Source organism: Podarcis tiliguerta (genome assembly GCF_965153285.1).
Source record: "Podarcis tiliguerta genome assembly, chromosome: 2".
In the NCBI taxonomy this organism is placed as follows: domain Eukaryota; kingdom Metazoa; phylum Chordata; class Lepidosauria; order Squamata; family Lacertidae; genus Podarcis; species Podarcis tiliguerta.
Window position 1 is genome coordinate 108307207 of NC_139535.1, and position 20892 is coordinate 108328098.

At 45.4% G+C, this 20892-nt stretch overlaps 1 protein-coding gene and 1 long non-coding RNA gene across 4 annotated transcripts; one reads left to right on the forward strand and one right to left on the reverse strand.

Moving 5' to 3' along the window:
• Nucleotides 1–219: 219 nt before the first annotated feature.
• IL23A (interleukin 23 subunit alpha) lies at nt 220–18200 on the reverse strand. Of its 2 annotated transcripts, none has more exons than XM_083428104.1 (4): nt 16975–18200; nt 10351–10434; nt 4975–5100; nt 220–797 (listed from the first exon to the last, which is right to left on the reverse strand). In XM_083428104.1, exons 1-4 carry the CDS (start codon nt 17158–17160, stop codon nt 633–635), a joined length of 561 nt encoding a protein of 186 aa, XP_083284230.1. In that variant the 5' UTR covers nt 17161–18200; the 3' UTR covers nt 220–632. The 2 variants fall into 2 exon arrangements, with proteins under 2 accessions (XP_083284230.1, XP_083284231.1); XM_083428105.1 differs by lacking the exon at nt 16975–18200 and adding an exon at nt 10860–12211.
• On the forward strand, nt 12275–20522 carry LOC310671773. Of its 2 annotated transcripts, none has more exons than XR_014508174.1 (3): nt 12275–13724; nt 15913–16044; nt 20089–20522. It is a non-coding gene; the product is annotated as an uncharacterized lncRNA (long non-coding RNA). The 2 variants fall into 2 exon arrangements; XR_014508175.1 differs by lacking the exon at nt 20089–20522 and adding an exon at nt 16754–17932.
• The last annotated feature ends 370 nt before the right edge of the window (nt 20523–20892 follow it).

The following is a 20892-nucleotide window of genomic DNA, read 5'->3' on the forward strand; positions in this document are numbered from 1 at the left end:
CAAACAAATCATCCCTCAAAATGGAATGAATAAAACAGCATGCAAAGAAACAAACAAATAAATAATAAAAAACGTGAAAATGTGGAAGTTATTCAACAAACCCCTCCCCTTTAAAAAAAACATTTTAAAAGTTGGCACATGGATCCTCCCCACATAATAATAATAATAATAATAATAATAATAATAACAATAACAATAACAATAACAACAAAATAAAATATAATAATAATAATAATAATAATAATAATAATAATAATAATAATAATAATAATAATAATATAAAAAAACAACAACAATAACAACAACATATTTCTACTCGCCCACCTGGCTGGGGTTTCCCAGCCACTCTGGGCAGCTTCCAACAAAAGAATAAAAATACATTAAAACATCAGTCATTAAAAACTTCCCTAAACAAATCTTGGCCCCTTTGTCTTATCGCCGGGTTTCTTACTAGCAAGGGATCTGGGCCAGCGTTTAAATAAATAAATAAATACATTAAATAAAAATGTTAAATAAAAGCACGACAGCACGTGTGCTATCAATAAATTAAGTACGTCTATTAAATGCAATGAAAAGCGTACGACTTGGACGCACAAATCCACCCTTCCGCGTTGGGCTTCCCTCCTCTGATCTTAGTTTGCATTCCTGGCTAACGCTGCGCAATGGGAAATGACTCTTGCCACCACGACGGCGAAGGACTGCAGGCGAAGCAGGACGGGGTCCTGCAAGGCTTGCTTCTGCCATTCTGCCGAAATGAGTGGGAGGTCTGGGCTGCTGCTTCCCATATTTCCTCCAACCTGTAGGAGACAAAAGTATCGGGGTTAAGAACGCAGGAAAGAGCCCTGCTGTTGAATCAAGGGAAAACATAGGCCAGCATCCTGTTTAGGGCTGGGTGATAAACTGGTACAGTGGTGCCCCGCAAGATGAATGCCTCGCAAGACGGAAAACCCGCTAGACGAAAGGGTTTTCCGTTTTGGAGGTGCTTCGCAGGACGAATTTCCTATGGGCTTGCTTCGCAAAACGAAAATGTCTTGCGATTCCTGGGGTTATTTTTCCGCTCCCCTCCCCCTTTTTCTAAGGCACTAAGCTGCTAATAGCCTTTTAGCAGCTAATCCGCTAACCCCTTAAGCCTTTAATAGCCGCTAAACCGCTAATAGCGCTAATCCGCTAATGGGCTTGCTTCGCAAGACGAAGAAACCGCTAGACGAAGAGACTCACGGAACGGATTCTTTTCGTCTTGCGAGGCACCTCTGTATTCATCAACGCGATATATCGCCTGCTAAACATCGCAATATACCGATATATCACGATATCTTAAATTAGGATGGGGCTAGGTAGAGGCACTGACTGGCTTCATGGGTTTTTCTAGCATCGTGATCTTTGCATAGCTTGCGTACATCATGATTCGTGTTCTATTGTCAGGTCAAAAATGGTGAAACCGATAATCACGATACGGATTTCAGATGGATTGAGCTTCGGTGTGTAAATAGGGTAATGGTACAAACCCAAATTTATAGTAAGTCAAATAATATGGAGACAGTAAAGCTTAAGCGCATGTTTAAGGAATTTAAATCAGGAATGCAAAGGGAAGATCGGAGCACTTGACAAATTTAATCTCAAGTGGATGTACAAAGCAAGCATTAGTTAAAGAATGAATAATTGTTAATTTCCATTTTGCCTATAATATCTATTGTATACTTCTGTTATAAAGTTTTCAATCAATAAAGCAATCAAAAGCTAAAAAAACAAAAACAAACCGGTTTGGGACGATATATTGCTGCGCCCTAATCCTGTTCTCTCACTTCCATACATGTATGGAAATGAGAGCTGGACCATAAAGAAGGCTGATCTCCGAAGAATGGATGCTTTTGAATTATGGTGCTGGAGGAGACTCTTGAGAGTCCCATGGACTGCAAGAAGATCAGACCTATCCATCCTGAAGGAAATCAGCCCTGAGTGTTCACTGGAAGGACAGATCCTGAAGCTGAGGCTCCAATACTTTGGCCACCTCATGAGAAGAGAAGACTCCCTGGAAGAGACCCTGATGTTGGGAAAGATGGAGGGCACAAGGAGAAGGGGACGACAGAGGACGTGATGGTTGGACAGTGTTCTTGAAGCTACCAACACGTGTTTGACCAAAGTGCGGGAGGCAGTGGAAGACAGGAGTGCCTGGCGTGCTCTGGTCCATGGGGTCACGAAGAGTCGGACACGACTAAACGACTAAACAACAACAATCCTGTTCTCACAATGGCCTGCCAAGTGGTCCTGGGAAGCCTGTAGGTGCAAAAACGCTTTCCCCCCTCCTGTGATCTTCAGAAGCTAGTACTGTATATAGAAGCACACTGTCTTTGACAGGAAGTGGTACCTAGTCATCTGGGTCAGTAGCCTTATCCTCCCAAAGGGTTAAATACGCTTCCAGCCCAGGTGGCTAGTTCTGTAACAATGCCTCTGCCCTTATCCCACAATATATAAGCTTAGAAAGGCACGTGACCAGTGAAAGCAAACCAACCCTGGTTATTTCATGATCGCTATTGCAAGACTGCTGTTTTGCCAGATCATTTTTTGACAGCTGACAATTCAGCAAGGATGCAATTTGTTGGGTGGGCGGGTCCCCAGGCAAGTGTATCCAGGGGGATATTGCACACTTTATAATTTGTAGGTGATGCAGTACATCTTGGCATGTATGTGAAGGAAGTATATAGCCCAGAGAGCATTTGCATAGCGAGTTTCAGTTCAGCTGCATAACACTCCGTATCTTTGAATCTTTATTTGCATCAGCCACCAGCCATAGCAATAAAACACACAATACGATATGCAAAGAATGAAGATAAAAAAATCAGTTATATAAAATACATGTTGGGGGGTTGGGATCAATAGTCAAATAGTGGATCTTATTCTAATTGCCCCGGCTAAAAACCTTGCAACCTTTGCTGTCACCTGCTCATCTTGATCTGCCAAGAGAAAGGACACTGGCAATGTCTGGGTGACCCAGAATGGACAATAAAAGAGGGATGATAACCTCATTCCTCAAGTCTTTATAAAAAGTGCAAGTCAGAAGGCATACACCACTGATTTGGTACTGCCATCTCCACAGGGACATAGTCGTTTTTTGTGTGGAATTTGTTAAACTCTTCCCTCAAGTACAGTGGTGCCCCGCAAGACGAATGCCTCGCAAGACGAAAAACTCGCTAGACGAAAGAGTTTTCCGTTTTTTGAGTCGTTCTGCAAGACGAATTTCCCTATGGGCTTGCTTCGCAAGACAATACGTCTTGTGAGTTCTTGCAAGTTTGTTTCCTTTTTCTTTAAGCCGCTAAGCCGTTAATAGCCGCTAATAGCCGTGCTTCGCAAGACGAAAAAACCGCAAGACGAAGAGACTCGCGGAGCGGATTAATTTCGTCTTGCGAGGCACCACTGTACAGCCGAAGGCGGTATATTCAATATTGCGAGAGTAAAAGCTTGTCTTTATTTTAGAATTGCTAAATTATGCAGCTAGGGTGCCAAAGACTTGAGGTGGGTAGGTGGAAAATAGTCATTCCACGGGCAAAATTTCCTTATTGTGGCCAGACTGGTCTGTCAGCTGCACAACACTGCAAAAGTGAATCACGGCAAGTGGAATTTGGAGATTTTGCTGGTCCCAAGTGCTTTCCTTGGGAGAACTGGCGCTTTATAGCTCAATCGGAGCAAATGGCAACCTGCAGAAAACCTAATTGCTGTTTGGTCCAATTCTGCGGTAGAATGTGGGTTTACCTGGGGAAAGCTCTGGGACCAAAATAAGTGCTCAGAGACGGACCTGGAAAACCCGGGCCTGTGCCTAGAAAGGCGATGCGAAGGTAAGGATGAACTCTGTATTCCTTCCCTTTCACTGCCAGCTGTAGGTTGTCTACTCATCTGGTTTCTGTCTCTGCAGCCACTTGAGGGCGCTATGCCATCTTTCCAGCTCCCCTATAGGAAAACTGCCGTTCAGTGGGACTCCTTGGTTTTAAGTTACGTATGTCCATTGAGATCCAGCCACCCCCTAGCAAGGAGGAAGTGAGCGGCCGGAAGCCAGGGATTTATTGCCTTACTTGGAACACTTCAATGCAGTTAAATTGCACCAATCTAAATCTCTGGTCCCATGCTTGAGTTCCCTCCTGCAAAATAGAGGCAGTGTGCGGGCATCTGTGGGTGACTTATATTTTTGTGATTATGGTTGTTTTTTTTAACTGTTTAAAAGTTTTAAAACTCTCTTTTAAATTGTTGTAACTTGCCCTGGGAGGAAGGGCTTGGTAATAAATTTCAAAGAATCGTAGTGTGGGAAGGGACCCCAGGGGTCATCTAGTCCAACCCCCAGCAAAGCAAAGTTCTTAACCCGAGGTAATATTTCTGGGTTAGCGGAGTCTGTAACCTGAAGCGTATGTAACCTGAAGCATATGTAACCCAAGGTACCACTGTATTATTATTATTGTCGTTGTTGTTATTGTTATTATTATTATTATTACTACTACTACTACTACTATTATTTATTATTACTACTATTACTATTACTACTATGATGATGATGATGATGATGATACAACAGCATATACAACCATATGCAGCCGGTCTGTGCAGAGCCTCCAATGTAGAGGGAATGCAAACATAACCATTGCATTTGAGACTTGGGGACTCTTGCAAAGCAGAACAAGACTGCACCTTTGGTTGCGCTGTCCTAGCGTAGCTAGACTCAGGTGTGCCTTCCTCACAACTCCTGCATCCTTCTATATTATCTCCCTTTCCACTTCCTTCACCAACTGTTTAGCTCACTGGTCGTCTAGGATTGTGCAGTACAGCAGCGACGTTAGCATGGTTGCTTTAAAAACAAAAATCCATCTCATGTCCGCGTCCCTTTGCACTGTTTGCTACATTGACTCTTTCAATTTGCCTCCGACCTTCATGTATGATCCTGAGGCCTCCCTGTTTCCAAACCCATTCAACCCTTATAAAACATGTACCCACCTTTGAAACGAGTTGCAATAGTTTATACAGGGTGTTTTTGAGCTCAGTGTTTGACGTCGGGGGGAAAACGCGCACCAGAAGTTCATGATAATGGTGAAGTCCTTGCTGGATTTTTCCCAGGCAGCCCTAGGAAGGAGAGTAGAAACTTATTTTATTTTGTTAGTTTACAGGACAGGCTCAGGCTGCAGCAAGCATCAGATCTTGCAGCGTTGGGTGCAAAACTGCTGAGAGTCACATGTAAGAGTCACAAAACTGCTGAGAGTCACACCCTTTGATCTTGAAATTCTGCTCCCTAATTTGATGTTATGAGACCAGGCTAAAGGCTCCTGCAGGGTTTTAACCACTTCTCTTGTAGCAATTCTATGTCAGGAGCTCGTCCTACACTCGAGTAGGACCCTGATAGAGAGACATGCCTGACTGACATGTTCTCTCCCTCCTGGTCATTCGTTTGGGAGCTTCAAAGGCTTTCTTTAGCCCAAACATCACAGCGACCGATGCCAACAGACATCGGCACACTTAGGGATTGGCAGAATCTTCGCAGTTGCCTAACAGACCTCATCAACTCAGCATTTTGGCTAATCTACTTTATTTATATATAAACACATATGGAGCACTGCAACATGGCTCCCTCTCTTTCTAGCATCAGACAGCAAAAAGAAAAAGAAGAAAGGACAATAGTCCGACTTCACGGAACACAGTAACACAAACATCCTGTCTTCGTCACTTTCCACTCTGTGGAGTCAAAACATACACCGTCATGTGATAGACAAAAATCCCATGATTGCAATCATGGAGAAGGAATTCTAACATTCTAATGCATGGTGCTAGATGCTGCAAAGTTAGTAATTGTGTTCTTTTTATTTTGATGCTTTTCTTTCTTGCACTGTAATTAATTTCATTTGCTTTTCACAGAATTAACGTAGCAATGCAATAAAATGCAATGCCAGAATATCATCACTTGACGATACTGGAAACGTTAACTAATATACGAGCAGGAATTACCAAAGGGATAGCTGATGGATACGGATAAAAGAAAAAACAAAAGCAAATTAAAGATAACTATGACATAAAATCAGCAATAAGGGATAATTAATTATCCAAGAAGGGGGTGGGAAATCTTTTTCTTTCTTTTTTAAAGTGGTATAAAATTTGCTTAATCTGCTATGGATTTGTTAAAAATTTGGAAAACCAATAAAAAAATAACTGGCAAGAAAAATACAAGGCAAGAAATAAAAGCAGTGGAAGAAATAATACAAATTTAATAAATAAGAATGACAACAAAAGCAGCAATTAAAAAGCAATGTGGATCTGCTGTGGACCACCTGAAGGAAGCTTATAGACCACAGGCCATGGTTTAGGAACCAGGCCTTCCAGTGCCAGAACCGAAAACACTCTCAACACTTCGCTCATCCCTTAGGTTTGTAAGAAAGAGTCTGGATAATTATATAGTGTGTGGTATAACAACTTTCTTTCTGCCTTCAGGGAACCATTTCCACATCTAAGTGCTTGCCAAGGAAACTTGTGAGTGTCTGCTGTGGAACTTCCTGGTTGTTGCTAAGCTTTGTGGAACGAGTTCCAATGCATGTTCATGGTTTGGAAGAGGGCACTGTGCCGAGCCTCTTGGGTCTTCTCCATGTTACCACAGGGAATGACCGTGACTTCAGGGAAACACCCAACACATATTGCGTTGGAACGTCCGTTGTCTTCCAGCGAGATCGATTCCCAGTTGACAAACTAATGCTATGCTTCCAGCCAGCGAACCCAACTTCACCCAGAATGCAGTTTTGATAGCATTATCCTAATTGAAACTGAGGGTGGGGCGGGGAGGTAAAAAAAATAGCTGCTGACTATTGCCAACTTAGCCTGGTTGCCTTTGCCCTTAACCTGAAGCCAAATGTAAAATGCACACTAGAGGAAGCGACCAGGAATCCTTTTACAAATCTGTTGTTGTTGTTGTTTAGTCGTTTAGTCGTGTCCGACTCTTCGTGACCCCATGGACCAGAGCACGCCAGGCACTCCTGGCTTCCACTGCCTCCCGCAGTTTAGTCCAACTCATGCTGGTAGCTTCGAGAACACTGTCCAACCATCTCGTCCTCTGTCGTCCGCTTCTCCTTGTGCCCTCCATCTTTCTCAACATCAGGGTCTTTTCCAGGGAGTCTTCTCTTCTCATGAGGTGGCCAGAGTTTTGGAGCCTCAGCTTCAGGATCTGTCCTTCCAGTGAGCACTCAGGGCTGATTTCCTTCAGAATGGATCGGTTTGATCTTCTTGCAGTCCATGGGACTCTCAAGAGTCTCCTCCAGCACCATAATTCAAAAGCACCAATTCTTTGGCGATCAGCCTTCTTTATGGTCCAGCTCTCACTTCCATACATCACTACTGGGAAAACCATGGCTTTAATTATACGGACCTTTGTTGGCAAGGTGATGTCTCTGCTTTTTAAACAAATCTGTTATGATATATTTAATAAAACGTTCTGCTCCCCTGTTCCGCTGCCCAAAAAATTCTGGGCATTGTCGATTACCCCTCAACAGAATTACAGTTCCCAGAAATTCTTAACAAACTCCAGCGCCCAGAAATCTTTGAGGGAAAGAATGTGGTTCAAATGTGCTTTAAAGGAATAGCGTGTACACAGCCTTAGTTTTTAAGGCGCCACAAGACTCCTGCTGTTTTTCAGCAGAAACTAGCAAATACAGGTTGTGCAGTTAAAGTGGATTTGGTGCTCTTGCGCAACAAACACACTCCCTCCCCCCCCCCAAATATCTTCACTCTTTTTGTGGTTAGGAACTTGACAGGAAAATGAAAGGTGAGGCGTTAACTTCCTGGAAGGCAAGTTGGAATGAATTGTCAATAAATGACAGACATTTATTAAATTCCATGCAAACCTTGTGCAAAGAAATCAGGATTTAAGGCTCAGTAAACAGGCTGTCTAGAAGTGACTTTTGTTGTTTTTGCTGCAACAGACTAATGCCCCTTTGGAAACAGAGACAGACAGGCTTTATTATTTTTTACTGACCATGTTGTCTTTTAGATAAATTTGGGGGAAATTACCGGGGGTCTGCTGGTCAAATTATGAAACACGTCTGTTCCTTGTTCCCTAGCCTCCTTTGGTGCCATGCGCATTGGGGAATGCGTGGCGGCTGGCTCATCTTCCCCTCATTCAGGCCTCTGACATTAAGTTCTCTGGGCCTACTCTGAAGGTCAGGATCCGGTCTTCAAAAACTGACCAATTGAGGAAAGGGGTCACCTTAACACTGGCCCCGGCAGAACAGGAGGGCCCGTGTTGGTGTCCGGACATGGGCCGGATCCTCAGGGTACGTCCCAAGCACAAGGGCCCTTTCCTCAAGCAGTCTTGCATAAAGTTACAGTAGCCTGTGGCGGTGACCCCCTGAAATACTTTGGGCACTCTTTTCATATTGGGGCTGCCACTTTAGCGGCAGACCAGACTCTGCCAGCATCAAGGTTGCTGGCGTTCTGCGGCGTACAAGGGTTACATTCGTCCCGGCATGCCATCCTTGTTGTTGTTGTTGTTGTGTTTTGTCGTTTAGCCATGTCCGACTCTTCGTGACCCCCTGGACCAGAGCACGCCAGGCACTCCTGTCTTCCACTGCCTCCCACACTTTGGTCAAACTCATGCTGGTAGCTTTGAGAACACTGTCCAACCATCTCGTCCTCTGTCGTCCCCTTCTTCTTGTGCCCTCAATCTTTCCCAACATCAGGGTCTTTCCAGGGAGTCTTCTCTTCTCATGAAGTGGCCAAAGTTTTGGAGCCTCAGCTTCACGATCTGTCCTTCCAGGGAGCACTTGGGGCTGATTTCCTTAAGAATGGATCGGTTTGATCTTCTTGCAGTCCATGTAACTCTCAAGAGTCTCCTCCAGCACCATAATTCAAAAGCATAAATTCTGTGGCGATCAGCCTTCTTTATGGTCCAGCTCTCACTTCCATACATCACTACTGGCTGCAATTTAGTTTTCTTGCAGGTCTGCCCAGCACGAAGATATGGATGGTGGGGCAGAGCATCGTTCACGGGGCGGCAGCCTATGCCTCGTTGCTACTGGGGCCGCAGTCTTGACATCCACCCCAAGGTACATGTCTAGTGGGTGGGCCGGCAGGGCATGCATGGGCCCGCCTTGATGCCCATGCTGCTGAGGGCGGCAGCTGCGCACAGACCACCAAAAGTTTTGGTTCTGCACCTGGGAGAGAACGACTTGGTGTGGGGGAAAGGCGCTGCCCTGACCCTGGCTGCCAGGGCAGACGTCAAAAGCTTGCAGGCCATGTACCCGGCAATGACCATCTGCTAGTCCAATCTCCTTCCCCGCCTGTGCTGGAGAGGGGTTAACAGGCCCTCTCGCATCAATTACGGTATGCGGTGCAGGAAATCAACAGGGCCATGGGCAACACCATGCGGCCAATTGGCAGACTATTCCACATCCCACCATCAGAGTGGAGAAGGGCGGGCTGTTTAGGACTGATGGGGTGCATGTGACCCCCCCTGGGAAATGAACTTTGGCTGCATGACCTCAAAGATTGGGCGGACAGGTGTTTGTTCTTCAGCTGTGGGTTTCTTGGCGGCAAGGCCCCTTAGGGCCTCGGGTGGCGGTTTTTAGGCCTTGGCGAGGTATCCTTTAGGGACATGGGTGGCGCTGTGGGTTAAACCACAGAGCCTAGGACTTGCCGATCAGAAGGTTGGCAGTTCGAATCCCCGCAACGGGGGGAGCTCCCGTTGCTCGGTCCCTGCTCCTGCCAACCTAGCAGTTCAAAAGCACTTCAAAGTGCAAGTAGATAAATAGGTACCACTCCGGCGGGAAGGTAAACGGCGTTTCCGTGCGCTGCTCTGGTTCGCCAGAAGCGGCTTGGTCATGCTGGCCACATGACCTAGAAGCTCTACGCCAGCTCCCTCAGCCAGTAAAGTGAGATGAGCGCCGCAACCCCAGAGTCGGCCACGACTGGACCTAATGGCCAGGGGTCCCTTTACCTTTACCTAAGGTATCCTTTAGTCTATCTTCAAGTTGGGGGGGAGGCATTACATGCACCCGCACGCGGCGGTGTTTGCAGGGCCCATTAAAGGGTTGATTGCGGGAGTCCCTGGCCCTAGTGTGGCGGCATGTAGGTCAAACTCCCGGCGGAGGTAAGGTGGGAGGACATGCTGTGTAAGTTTGTCCTTTACAGTCCCCTCCAACTGTACCACATTGCCCTGCACACCCTCAGTCCCAGACGGGCTGAGAGGGTTACATGCCAAGGCCTATGCCAAATTTCCCACATTCTGAAGTTAAATAAAGTTGTGGCCAATTTGAACCCATACTTTGGTCTCTATTCTCTCTCTTTGGGGGGTAGGCTCCACGGACAGGGTTCAGCGTGTGTGCTCGCAAAAACACTTACCATTTTATTATTGTCCAACGAATCTGGATCACATTTGTCACTGCATTCAATCCTCTGGGGAAGTGGAACACTCGTATTTGCCTCCTGGGGGGGGGGGTGATAAAGAGAAACTCGGTGTAAAGATGTATCTTGAGCAGGCCTGAAGCCCCGCTTCTGGTATTCCTCCTGCCTTGCGTTCCACCTTACAGTCTCTCTTTCTCACCTCTGTTGTTTCATTCCTTTTTGCGGGAAATTCCCTTATTCCAGCGCCATTTCCCGCTGCTTCCCGCTATCCCAGATTGTTAGATATCCCGTAGACTGTCCCCCGGACAGGTGAGGCTGCTGATCCTTTATTTTCGAGGCTCCCCAGGACAGGTGAGGCTGCCGATCCCTTATTTTCGATCCCTTATTTTCAAATCTGAAAGTTGACAGCTATGTGCTTTGCACCTTGAGTACTTTTACCTGGATGATATGCGCCTTTGAGCTCAGATAATAAATAGCAGGCAGTGTTGTGGGGCAGCAGCACTCACCTGGCCTCTGTTCAGTTGTGTTGCTGCTGCATACTGGGAGGTAGAGAGAGGTAGGGGTGAGATGGCAGAGAGGGTGGTGCCGCGGTGCAAATGCATCAGGGGGATCTGTTCCTGTACTCCTGCCAGTGTCTGTTTGCACCGTGCCAACCTTTCTGTTCCCCTTCTGCCTCCCAGTAAACAGCCACCACATGACCGGGGGTCAGGTGAATGGCCTGTTCACCACGCTGTCTCAGATCCTCCAAGTGTCCTTATTTTCCAGGTATAATCCCAGTGTTACAGAAGCCATCCCGGATTCTGATTTGATCCTGGAATGTTCTGCTTCGCCTTAGGACATCGCTATTTTCATCGGAGAAATGTTGAAGGGTATGGAGTTATGCGACGCCTGAGCCAATGAGATAAGTAACTATACAAAGCCTTTAGAAGATATCTGAAGGCACAGTGGTACCTCGGGTTAAGTACTTAATTCGTTCCAGAGGTCCGTTCTTAACCTGAAACTGTTCTTAACCTGAAGCACCACTTTAGCTAATCGGGCCTCCTGCTGCCGCCGCACCGCTGGAGCACGATTTCTCTTCTTATCCTGAAGCAAAGTTCTTAACCTAAAACACTATTTCTGGGTTAGCGGAGTCTGTAACCTGAAGCGTATGTAACCTGAAGCGTATGTAACCCGAGGTACCACTGTATAGCGAAATTTTTAAAAATGTTTTATGTTTTTATATAAGCTGGAAGCCACCCAGAGTGGCTGGGGAAACCCAGTCAGATAGGCGGTGTACAAATAATAAAATTATTATTATTAAGGAATAGGATGTCCCTATTTTCACCGGAGAAATGTTGGAGGGTATGTTGTCTGCTCTTGCTGGTAATGCTACTTGGTTGCCTGGAGGGAGGGTAATGAGGTGTTTGTGTGTGTAGAAACTAGCCTACTAGCCTCAGGTAATATATTCAGGTTGTTTGCTTGGCCCACCTTTGTCTCTGATCCCACCCACCATTGACATGAAGGTTGCTCAGAGAGGAATGCAGCTTACAAGCTAGAAAAGGTTTGCAGCAAGCATTTCCTGGGGTTTGAGAACGGTACCTGACAACCTGTCACTTTCTTTATGTGTGTGTTTGCCAGATCATTCCCTGTTTGCCCCTAATATTGGAAACAGTCCAACGGATCTTAGCTATGCATCTACACATAGCCGAGTGGGCATTTGAACCCTGGTCTCCCAGGTCCTAATCCGACTCTAACCTCTGCACCACTCTCTCTAATGTTGATGGCAGCCCTTCTCCCTTTTAGAGTCGCCTGGTTCTCCTTTGCATCTAGTTACTCGAGAGCAGGGGTGGCTAAGTTGCAGCCCTCCTGATATTGTTGGACTCCTCATACTTGGCAGCAGTCAAGAATGATGGGAATTGTCCACAGTAAGGTTAAAACCATCTGAAGCATTAGGTTGCATCTGAGTGGTAGAATTTTAATTGTTAGACTCGCAGGCTTCCTCAAACTCGGCCCTCCAGATGTTTCTTGGCCTACAACTCCCACGATCCCTAGCTAGCAGGACCAGTGGTCAGGGTTGGTGGGAGTTGTAGTCTCAAAACGTCTGGAAGGCCGAGTCTGAGGAAGCCTGTTTAGAGAATGGTAAAAGTATGGAGTTTCCGCTCACAATCATGTGAAATCGAGGACCAATTATGCTGCAATATTAGAATATTAAACGGGGGGAAACAAACAAACAGCAATTGCTTCACCTCACAAGGTTTCAAAACAAAGAGGAACGAGAGAGAATGCGAAACTTTTAAAACCACATGCGAGGAGGAGTTGCCGTTTTCAAAATGTGCTGGGTCAGACTTCACTGTTCGTTCGTCGCTGTGAAGAGAGCCGTGGGAAATGTTCCGTGCAGTTGTTTGTGTAATTCTTAACCCCCTGCTAAATGTCACTGGGTAAAGATGCTAGCTTGTCATGCGACACAGTCAAGTACATTGTGTCACATCCTACACAGTTGAATGTCTTGAGACTGACATGTGGCAAGGGTGGAGAAACTCAACAAGACAGGGATGCTATATATAACAAATGCTATATATAACAAATGCAAAGAAAACTGGTGTGCGCATGTGCCCTGCTTTGTTTTATTTCACCGATTATTGAAAGGTATAAAAGCTGTCAAAACCCTTTGCTTAGGGCAGTTCCCTTCAGATTGGCTCTGGGGGTGCTGCCCTGTGGCAGCAGTAAATAAAGAGGGTATTTATGGCCTCGGCTATTATTTAAACCAGTGTTTACCAAACTTGCATCATCAGCAGTTGTGATGGTGGTTTTTTTTGACTACAACACCCATCATCCCTTGCTAGCAGGACCAGTCGTCAGGGATGATGGGAATTGTAGTCCCAAAACAGCTGACGCCCCAATCTTGAGAAACACTGATTTAAACTGATCCCTGCCTGGGGACAAACTGAGGGGAGTGGGCCTTCTTTGACATGGGTAACTGAAAGTGTTCAATATTTAGAAAGGACAATTTAATACCAGAAAATTCTGGAATGACTTTATAGGAGAACATTGCTCATTAACTATTTTGTTGTCCTTCTCTTCTCCACTTGTGCCGGGGGCAGACTTTGCTAATCTTTCGTAATATGGCACCCTCTGCGAGGCCAAAATTTGGCGCCCCCAAATGGATTGTCTCAATTATGGATCTTTCTCCATTTTTGTGCCCCCTCAACTTGTGGCATAACACCCTAAATCTGGCACTACTTGTCTACACCAGCGACTGCCAGTGCAGAGCCAGGGGGTGGTAGTGACTCTGGATTAAGGCTACAATCCTATGCGCATTTACCCAGGAATAACAGCAACTGAAAATAGTGGGACTTACTTTTGACTGAAGTAAACATGAATAGGATTGCACTGTAAGTAACATGGAACTTATGTATGTGGTCTGAAGATAATCACTACCTCTTGTCTCTCGTTAAAGTAGGGGTGTTAGTGGAAACTACACCAGCGATTTAGCACTGATTCCTCCCAATATACACATGTTTGCATGCAGTTTTGCCAAATACAGTGGTGCCCCGCAAGACGAATGCCTCGCAAGACGGAAAACCCGCTAGACGAAAGGGTTTTCCGTTTTTCAATGCGCTTCGCAGGACGAATTTCTCTATGGGCTTGCTTCGCAAGACGAAAATGTCTTGCGATTCTTGCGATTTTTTTCCGCTCCCCACCCCCTTTTTCTAAGGCACTAAGCTGCTAATAGCCTTTTAGCAGCTAATCCGCTAATCCCTTAAGCCTTTAATAGGCGCTAATAGCCGCTAAACCGCTAATAGCGCTAATCCGCTAATAGGGTTGCTTTGCAAGACGAAAAAACCGCTAGACGAAGAGACTCGCGGAACGGATTCTTTTTGTCTTGCGAGGCACCACTGTACATCTTTTGTAGAACAATTTTGGAATGCTTCGAACTCCTTCTCAAGGGGACAACATTGGACACGATCCCTTCTGGCTTTGGCTACCCCTTTATTTGGGGCTGTTTTTAGCTGAGCCAACTGCCTGTGTTTTAACGGTTTACGGCAGCGGTTTTCAACCTTTTAGAGTCCATAGCTTCCTTGACCAACTACAGTGGTACCTCAGGTTAAGTACTTAATTCGTTCCGGAGGTCCATACTTAATCTGAAACTGTTCTTAACCTGAAGCACCACTTTAGCTAATGGGGCCTCCCGCTGCTGCTGCTGCTGCTGCTGCGCTGCCGGAGCACAATTTCTGTTCTCATCCTGAAGCAAAGTTCTTAACCTGAAGCACTATTTCTGGGTTAGCGGGGTCTGTAACCTGAAGCGTATGTAACCTGAAGTGTATGTAACCCGAGGTACCACTGTACAGTTGTACCTTGGTTCACGAATCCCTTGCAACTCGGAACATTTTGGCTCCCGAATTCCGCAAACCCGGAAGTGAGTGTTCCAGTTTGCAAACATTTTTTGGACGCCGAACGTCCGACGCGGCTTCCGAGTGAGTGCAGAAGTTCCTGCAGACAAACCGAAGCCATGCCTTGGTTTTCAAACGTTTTTGGAAGTCGAAGAGACTTCTGGAACAGATTCTGTTTGAGAACCAAGGTACGACTGTTCATTCTTTCTGCAGCACCCCTGTGGGGGTCAGGAGCCCAGTCGTGTCACCCCTTGCCTGCAGAGCCAGCAGCCCCTCACCCTTTTTCAAACACCCTTGTGGAGTGTTCCCTCACCCTCCTCTCTTCTCCCCTCTCCTTGGGAGTCCTCTGGGCAGCCGCTGCCCCTGGTCTCTGACCTGCCCCCCCTCGTCCCAAAGCGAGGTGCCTCCTCACACTGCCCCACAGGGGCCTGGGAAGCACGCCCTGGCCAGCCCCAGAGGCATCATTTGCCTGGGGAGCTTGTAGCCACGGAGGCTGCAACGAACAGCTGTGCAAGCCTTTGGGAGGCAGAGACGTGTGAGGGCATCAGATGAGGGAGGGAAGGAAAGAGGGACAGAGGCCAGTGTTGCCCGTGGCACCCATGTCCACCATTCAAGGCACCCCAGGGTGCCACAGCACACTGGTTGAAAACCACCAGTTTACAGTGCTGCTGATTTAGAATCGCACTCCTCCCCTTAAATTGTTTAATCTTCTGCCAAGAGGAATTAACCAGGTGCCTTCTGTGCCAACTTTTAAATGTGCATAATATCTTTCTATTCTGCCAAGCCTATGCAGGCAATTAAGAATATTTCCTTCCACAGTGGTTAATGGATGTCTGTTTTTTTTGTTTTTCTTTTTTTATATGGATTTTGTTGTACATATTTAATTTTTATTGCTACAAACCACTGACATACTTTTAATGATATAAATATTTTTATGAATAGAATAATAATAACTAAAACTAGTTTTACAGGAGTGCCCTGCCAGATTATGACAGGTTTTCAGCAGCTGTATAAAATGACTATGTTTTACTGAAATGGATAGAACAGTTTTATGTATAAACCACTTTATGAGGGTTTTCTCTGAAAGACAGTATGGGGAGATTAAATAAATATAACTAAATATAAATGCAAAAGAGTGGCTCCACCACTAGGGACGGGGGAAGAAAGTCAATCTAGTTCTCATTTACAGGTGAATCTCCCTAATCTGCACTTTCTAAAACAATATGAGAACCAAAAGACAGCCATCCTTTGAAATTCTTTGAACTTCTCCGAATTCTGCAATGCCAACCTGGGCATAAAAATGCATATACTGAAGTAAAGTGTGAGTATAAATGCATAAAATGGTGAAAATAACATATCAGAAATGCTTCATATTACGGGAAATTGGTTTGCAAGTAATAGTAATAATAGTAATAATAGTAATAATAATAATTTAATTATTTGTACCCTGCCTATCTGGCTGGGTTGCCCCAGCCACTCTGGGCAGCTTCCAGCAAATATAAAAGCATAATAAAACATCAAACATTAAAAACTTCCCTAAACAAGGCTGCCTTCAGATGTCTTACATATCTCCTTGACATCTGATGGGAGGGCGCTCCATAGGGTAGGAGCCACTACCAAGAAGGCCCTTTGCCTGGTTCCCTGTAACTTCTTCCCATAATATATCAGTGCAAAATTGCATACAAACTGCTGGTTGCACTAAAATGCTGGTGGATTTTCATGAGGACTTTGAAAAAACAAATTGCCAACTGAGGTGGAAATGTGGAGAACTGTACTTCATAATTAAAAAAAAGGGAAGACACTGAGAAAAACTGAAATGGATCATCTCCATCTCTAAACCGCAACCTCTCCCCTCTAGGTCACTTTTCTGTGAGGGATGCTCAATCATGAAACGCCCCACAAATGAACTTTTCTGAACCCTAAGCCAGTCTGGGGAACAGAACAGTTCTGCTTTCAGGCTAATTGTCAGTGTCCGTTCTTTGCTATCCTTTAATTCATTTCCCTACCAAACTCGCTCCTTTACATTCCAGCCCTCCACTGGCATGTGCCCCCAATGTCTGCCAATTCAGGATACCATTTCATATGCATCTGACAAAGTGGTCCAGAAAAAGCATAGGCCATAATAAACCGGCCTTGAAAAGTGTCACGATGCAAACGTCTTCGCCGTTGGAGCTCTGTCGCGATCCACGCTCCTCTTTGGAACCTCAGACTGCTTTGCTGAGCGAAAGCAATGAATTCTATTTTTACTCACCACCATCACCTTCTCGTCTAGCCTCAGCTTCCACAACTCGCTGAGTATCTCCTGAGAGGCATCTTTGCAATCCTTCCAGGAAGGCTTGTTTTCCCTGGGCAGCCTCATCCCCCTGGAAGCAGCAACCAGTAGCAGCAAGAAGCCCAGAAGACAGCTTGCCCTGAGGTTCCTTGAGTTGTTCTGCATCTCTGAGGAATTCAGATAGAGCCTGGGATGATTCACGAGGACTTGCCTTGAGTCTGTTTGTTTGAGGAACCAGGATCCCTCTATTTATATTCTCTGCCACAGGTTGACTCAGGCAAATAGTGGGGATTTCCCTTCTGGGCCTGACAGGTGGGGATTGTACTACAACTGCAGTGATGTCAGGGAGCAGAGCTAAGTCCAGCAGATCCCATTCATGGTGACAGTGACACTGCTAAGTCCACTGGAAGAAAAGCAGAAGTGATACCGTGTTCTGGGCACTCCAGTGTGGATTGTGGGTCACCTCAGAAATTGGTTCATTTGCCTAATGGGTTTAGAGCGTAGGCATCTCCAAGCACGGTGGGCAAAGCACAAAACTCCCTTTTCTCTCCCTACCTGCACACAGAAAATCCAAATCATACATCATCTAATACCTATGTCAGAAAATTATCTGGGAAGAGGAAACCAAGAAGCTGGTCTTCTATTTCCCCAGCTCCCTCAGCACCCCTTTCTCCACCACACATACAAAACCCTCCTTTAAAAAAATAAAACAAAAAAAAATAAAGCCCCTGTTATTTTCAAACCAGTCAAAAAAATGGCAGGCAATTGCAAATGTAATAACATTGCTGGTGATGTGAGCACATGACGTCATAGAATCATCCAGATGCAGATCAATGTCAAACATGTCTTTTCACAAGTGGCCAGGCATGGTCAGTAGTTGTTGTCTCTATCCCAATGTGTTGATGAATTGAATAAAGGAATAGCAAGTGGTGGAAAATGTTGTCTGTTTTTGTGGGTGCTTTTTGAAGTTGACAGGTTTATTCCTCAGCTGAAGCAACAGTCCAAACCTGACCATATCGTGAGTCGAGGGAATGACGCTCACGCTCCTCCAGTGCGTTATCTCTAGATGCACTGGCAGTAAAAGATGAAGCAACAAGTCTTTAAAGACAACATCTTGGTTAGCATCTTAAATAAGTTCAATAGGGCTAAGGCTGGTGGCGTATTCAAAGGCTGATCTGTGAAAAAGAGTGGTTTCAGAAAATAAAATTGTCCCTAGGGCATGGCCACCACACGTGGAGATAAGTCCCAAGCTCGCCACAAGATCTTCAACAGTCTGGAGTGGCTTTTTTGGGTGTACTTTCTGTAATCCTAATACCCAAGTCCTATCTCCTGCCTTTCACCAGATTTTTTAAAAAACAGAAACCTACAAGCAGAGCAATAAACACAATCACAGAGTTGCCCATTCAAATGTTCACTCTGGTTGCATCCAGATGACCTTTTCGTTGAGCATTTCTCCTGATTTGTTTGCAGGAAGGTTAGACGATTTTTGCTATTTATTGAGCACACATTCTGCTTTGTTTTCAGGAAGCTTAGATGATGCCAATATTTTTCTACACTTCCCAGTGCATTCACCTTCACTTTCCTTATTGCAAAAAGTCCAGAGAGAGGGGCTGTTGTGCAAGAGCAGTTATCACCTGAATTTTCCAATATGTGAATTGAATTCTACATGAAAATAGTGACAATGTGGAAGCTCCCTCTGTTATTGGCTGAGTGGTTTGTTTGCCACTGTTGACAGAAGTACTGTTTTCATCCCAGCTTCTCTTTTCCTTTCAATTTTCAGTGTTCAAGCCTAAAGGGTTTAAAGTTAAGTAGTATCATATTGAATTAAGCCCAGAAATTAACTAAAAATGAATGGGAAGAAGAGCAATATAAGACAATGGGGCACCCATTTTTGCCACGTCCTAAATCAGCTGAAGTTTCTGAACTGTCTTCAATGGCAGCCCAAGGGAACAACATTATAGTTGTCAAATTAAGAATTCAAAATTCAAATGAGGACCTCAAGTGAAGTTACAGGGAACCTGGCCGAGGGCCTTCTCAGTAGTGGTACCCGTCCTATGGAACGCCCTCCCATCAGATGTCAAGGAAATGAACAACTATCTGACTTTTAGAAGACCCCTGAAGGTAGCCCTGTAGCAGGAAATTTAAAATGTTTGATGTTTTATTGCAGGCATGTCCAACAGGTAGATCGTGAACTACCGGTAGATCACTCGATGTCTGTGGTAGATCAGTGGCTCCCACCAAAGAAGCTAAAAAACTTTGGCTCCCCTAAAAAAAGCTCAACATATTTCCCTGCACCCCTAAAATGACCTGAACCACCAAAAGGCCCACAGGGCTTTTCTTCCTTAAAAAAAGTTCAACGTCGCTTTCCTCTTCCCTAAAGAAGCTCAACAACTTTGACCTGAACCCCCCAAAAGGGGGTAGATCACTGCCAGTTTTTAACTCTGTGAGTAGATCACACTCTTTTGGAAGTTTGCCATCCCTGTTATTTATATTTTTAATATTTTGTTGGAGGCCACCCAGAGTGGCTGGGGAAACCCAGCCAGATGGGCGGGGTATTAATAATAATAATAATAATAATAATAATAATAATAATAATAATAATAGTGTTGGCTTCCACATTTCTGCTTGCACCTAACCCAGATCAGTTTATTAATCCATACATATAGCATTGACATTGTGCTTGGCACTGTACAGCAGTGTTCTTCAACCTTGGATCCCTAGATGTTTGACCACAACTCTCATCATTCCCAGCCAACTTAGACAAGGGTCAGGAGTGATGGAAGTTGTAGCTCAACAGCATCTAAGAGAACAGTGCTGTAAAGTGAAATGGCCCATGTTTAAATGCTTCACAATATACATTGGAGGAGAGGGGGATAGATAGAGAGATTAGCAATAGTGGAAAGGGTTTCAGGGGGCAGGAGTTGGCTTCACCTGTTGAGCAGCAGCCTGAACGAGCGGAAGGTGAAGTGACTCCACCTACTGCTGATCAGCCTTCATGCTTCTGATGGGAACCACCTGGTTCCAGCTTTCTTAAGCAGTGCTTCCAGCCTCAGTCAGTTGCTGGAAACATTAACATTCGTTGTTCCTGACCAGGTCTTGCTGCTTCTTGCTTCTCGTGACCTTGGACACTCGGCTTTCTTGACCCCCGGATCGTCCGACTACGCAAACTGAGGTAACTCCTGACCTTAGGACTGGATAGTACAAACAAACTCTACTAACACCAAACACTGTTGTTAAAACATAAAGGGGGCAAACCATCAAAAGAGGTTTGAAATTTTGGGAGGTTGGACAGTTACAATGGACTCGTTTCAGTGGTGGGGTGCACATATTAATTCCTATTTATTAATTATTATTAAAAGGTAAAGGGACCCCTGACCATTAGGTCCAGTCGTGGCCGACTCTGGGGTTGCGGCGTTCATCTCGCTTTATTGGCCGAGGGAGCCGGCGTACAGCTTCCGGGTCATGTGGCCAGCATGACTAAGCCGCTTCTGGTGAACCAAAGCAGCACACGGAAACGCCGTTTACCTTCCTGCTGGAGTGGTACCTATTTATCTACTTGCACATTGACCTGCTTTTGAACTGCTAGGTTGGCAGGAGCAGGGACCGAGCAACGGGAGTTCACCTCGTCGTGGGGATTTGAACCGCTGACCTTCTGATTGGCAAGTCCTAGGCTCCGTGGTTTAACCCACAGCACCACCCGCGTCCCTCATTTATGATTATTACTTTGTTGAAATAAAATAATAATTATCTCCCTCCACTGAGCTCTGCCGTGGCTGGCAGCACAGGCCTCTGTCAGAGGCATGGGAGAATTAGGGTAAAAAACTACGTTTAAGATGAGGGACAGGAGAAAATTGATTGAAGTATGTATCGTGTAGAGAAAGTGGGTAACGGTATGAT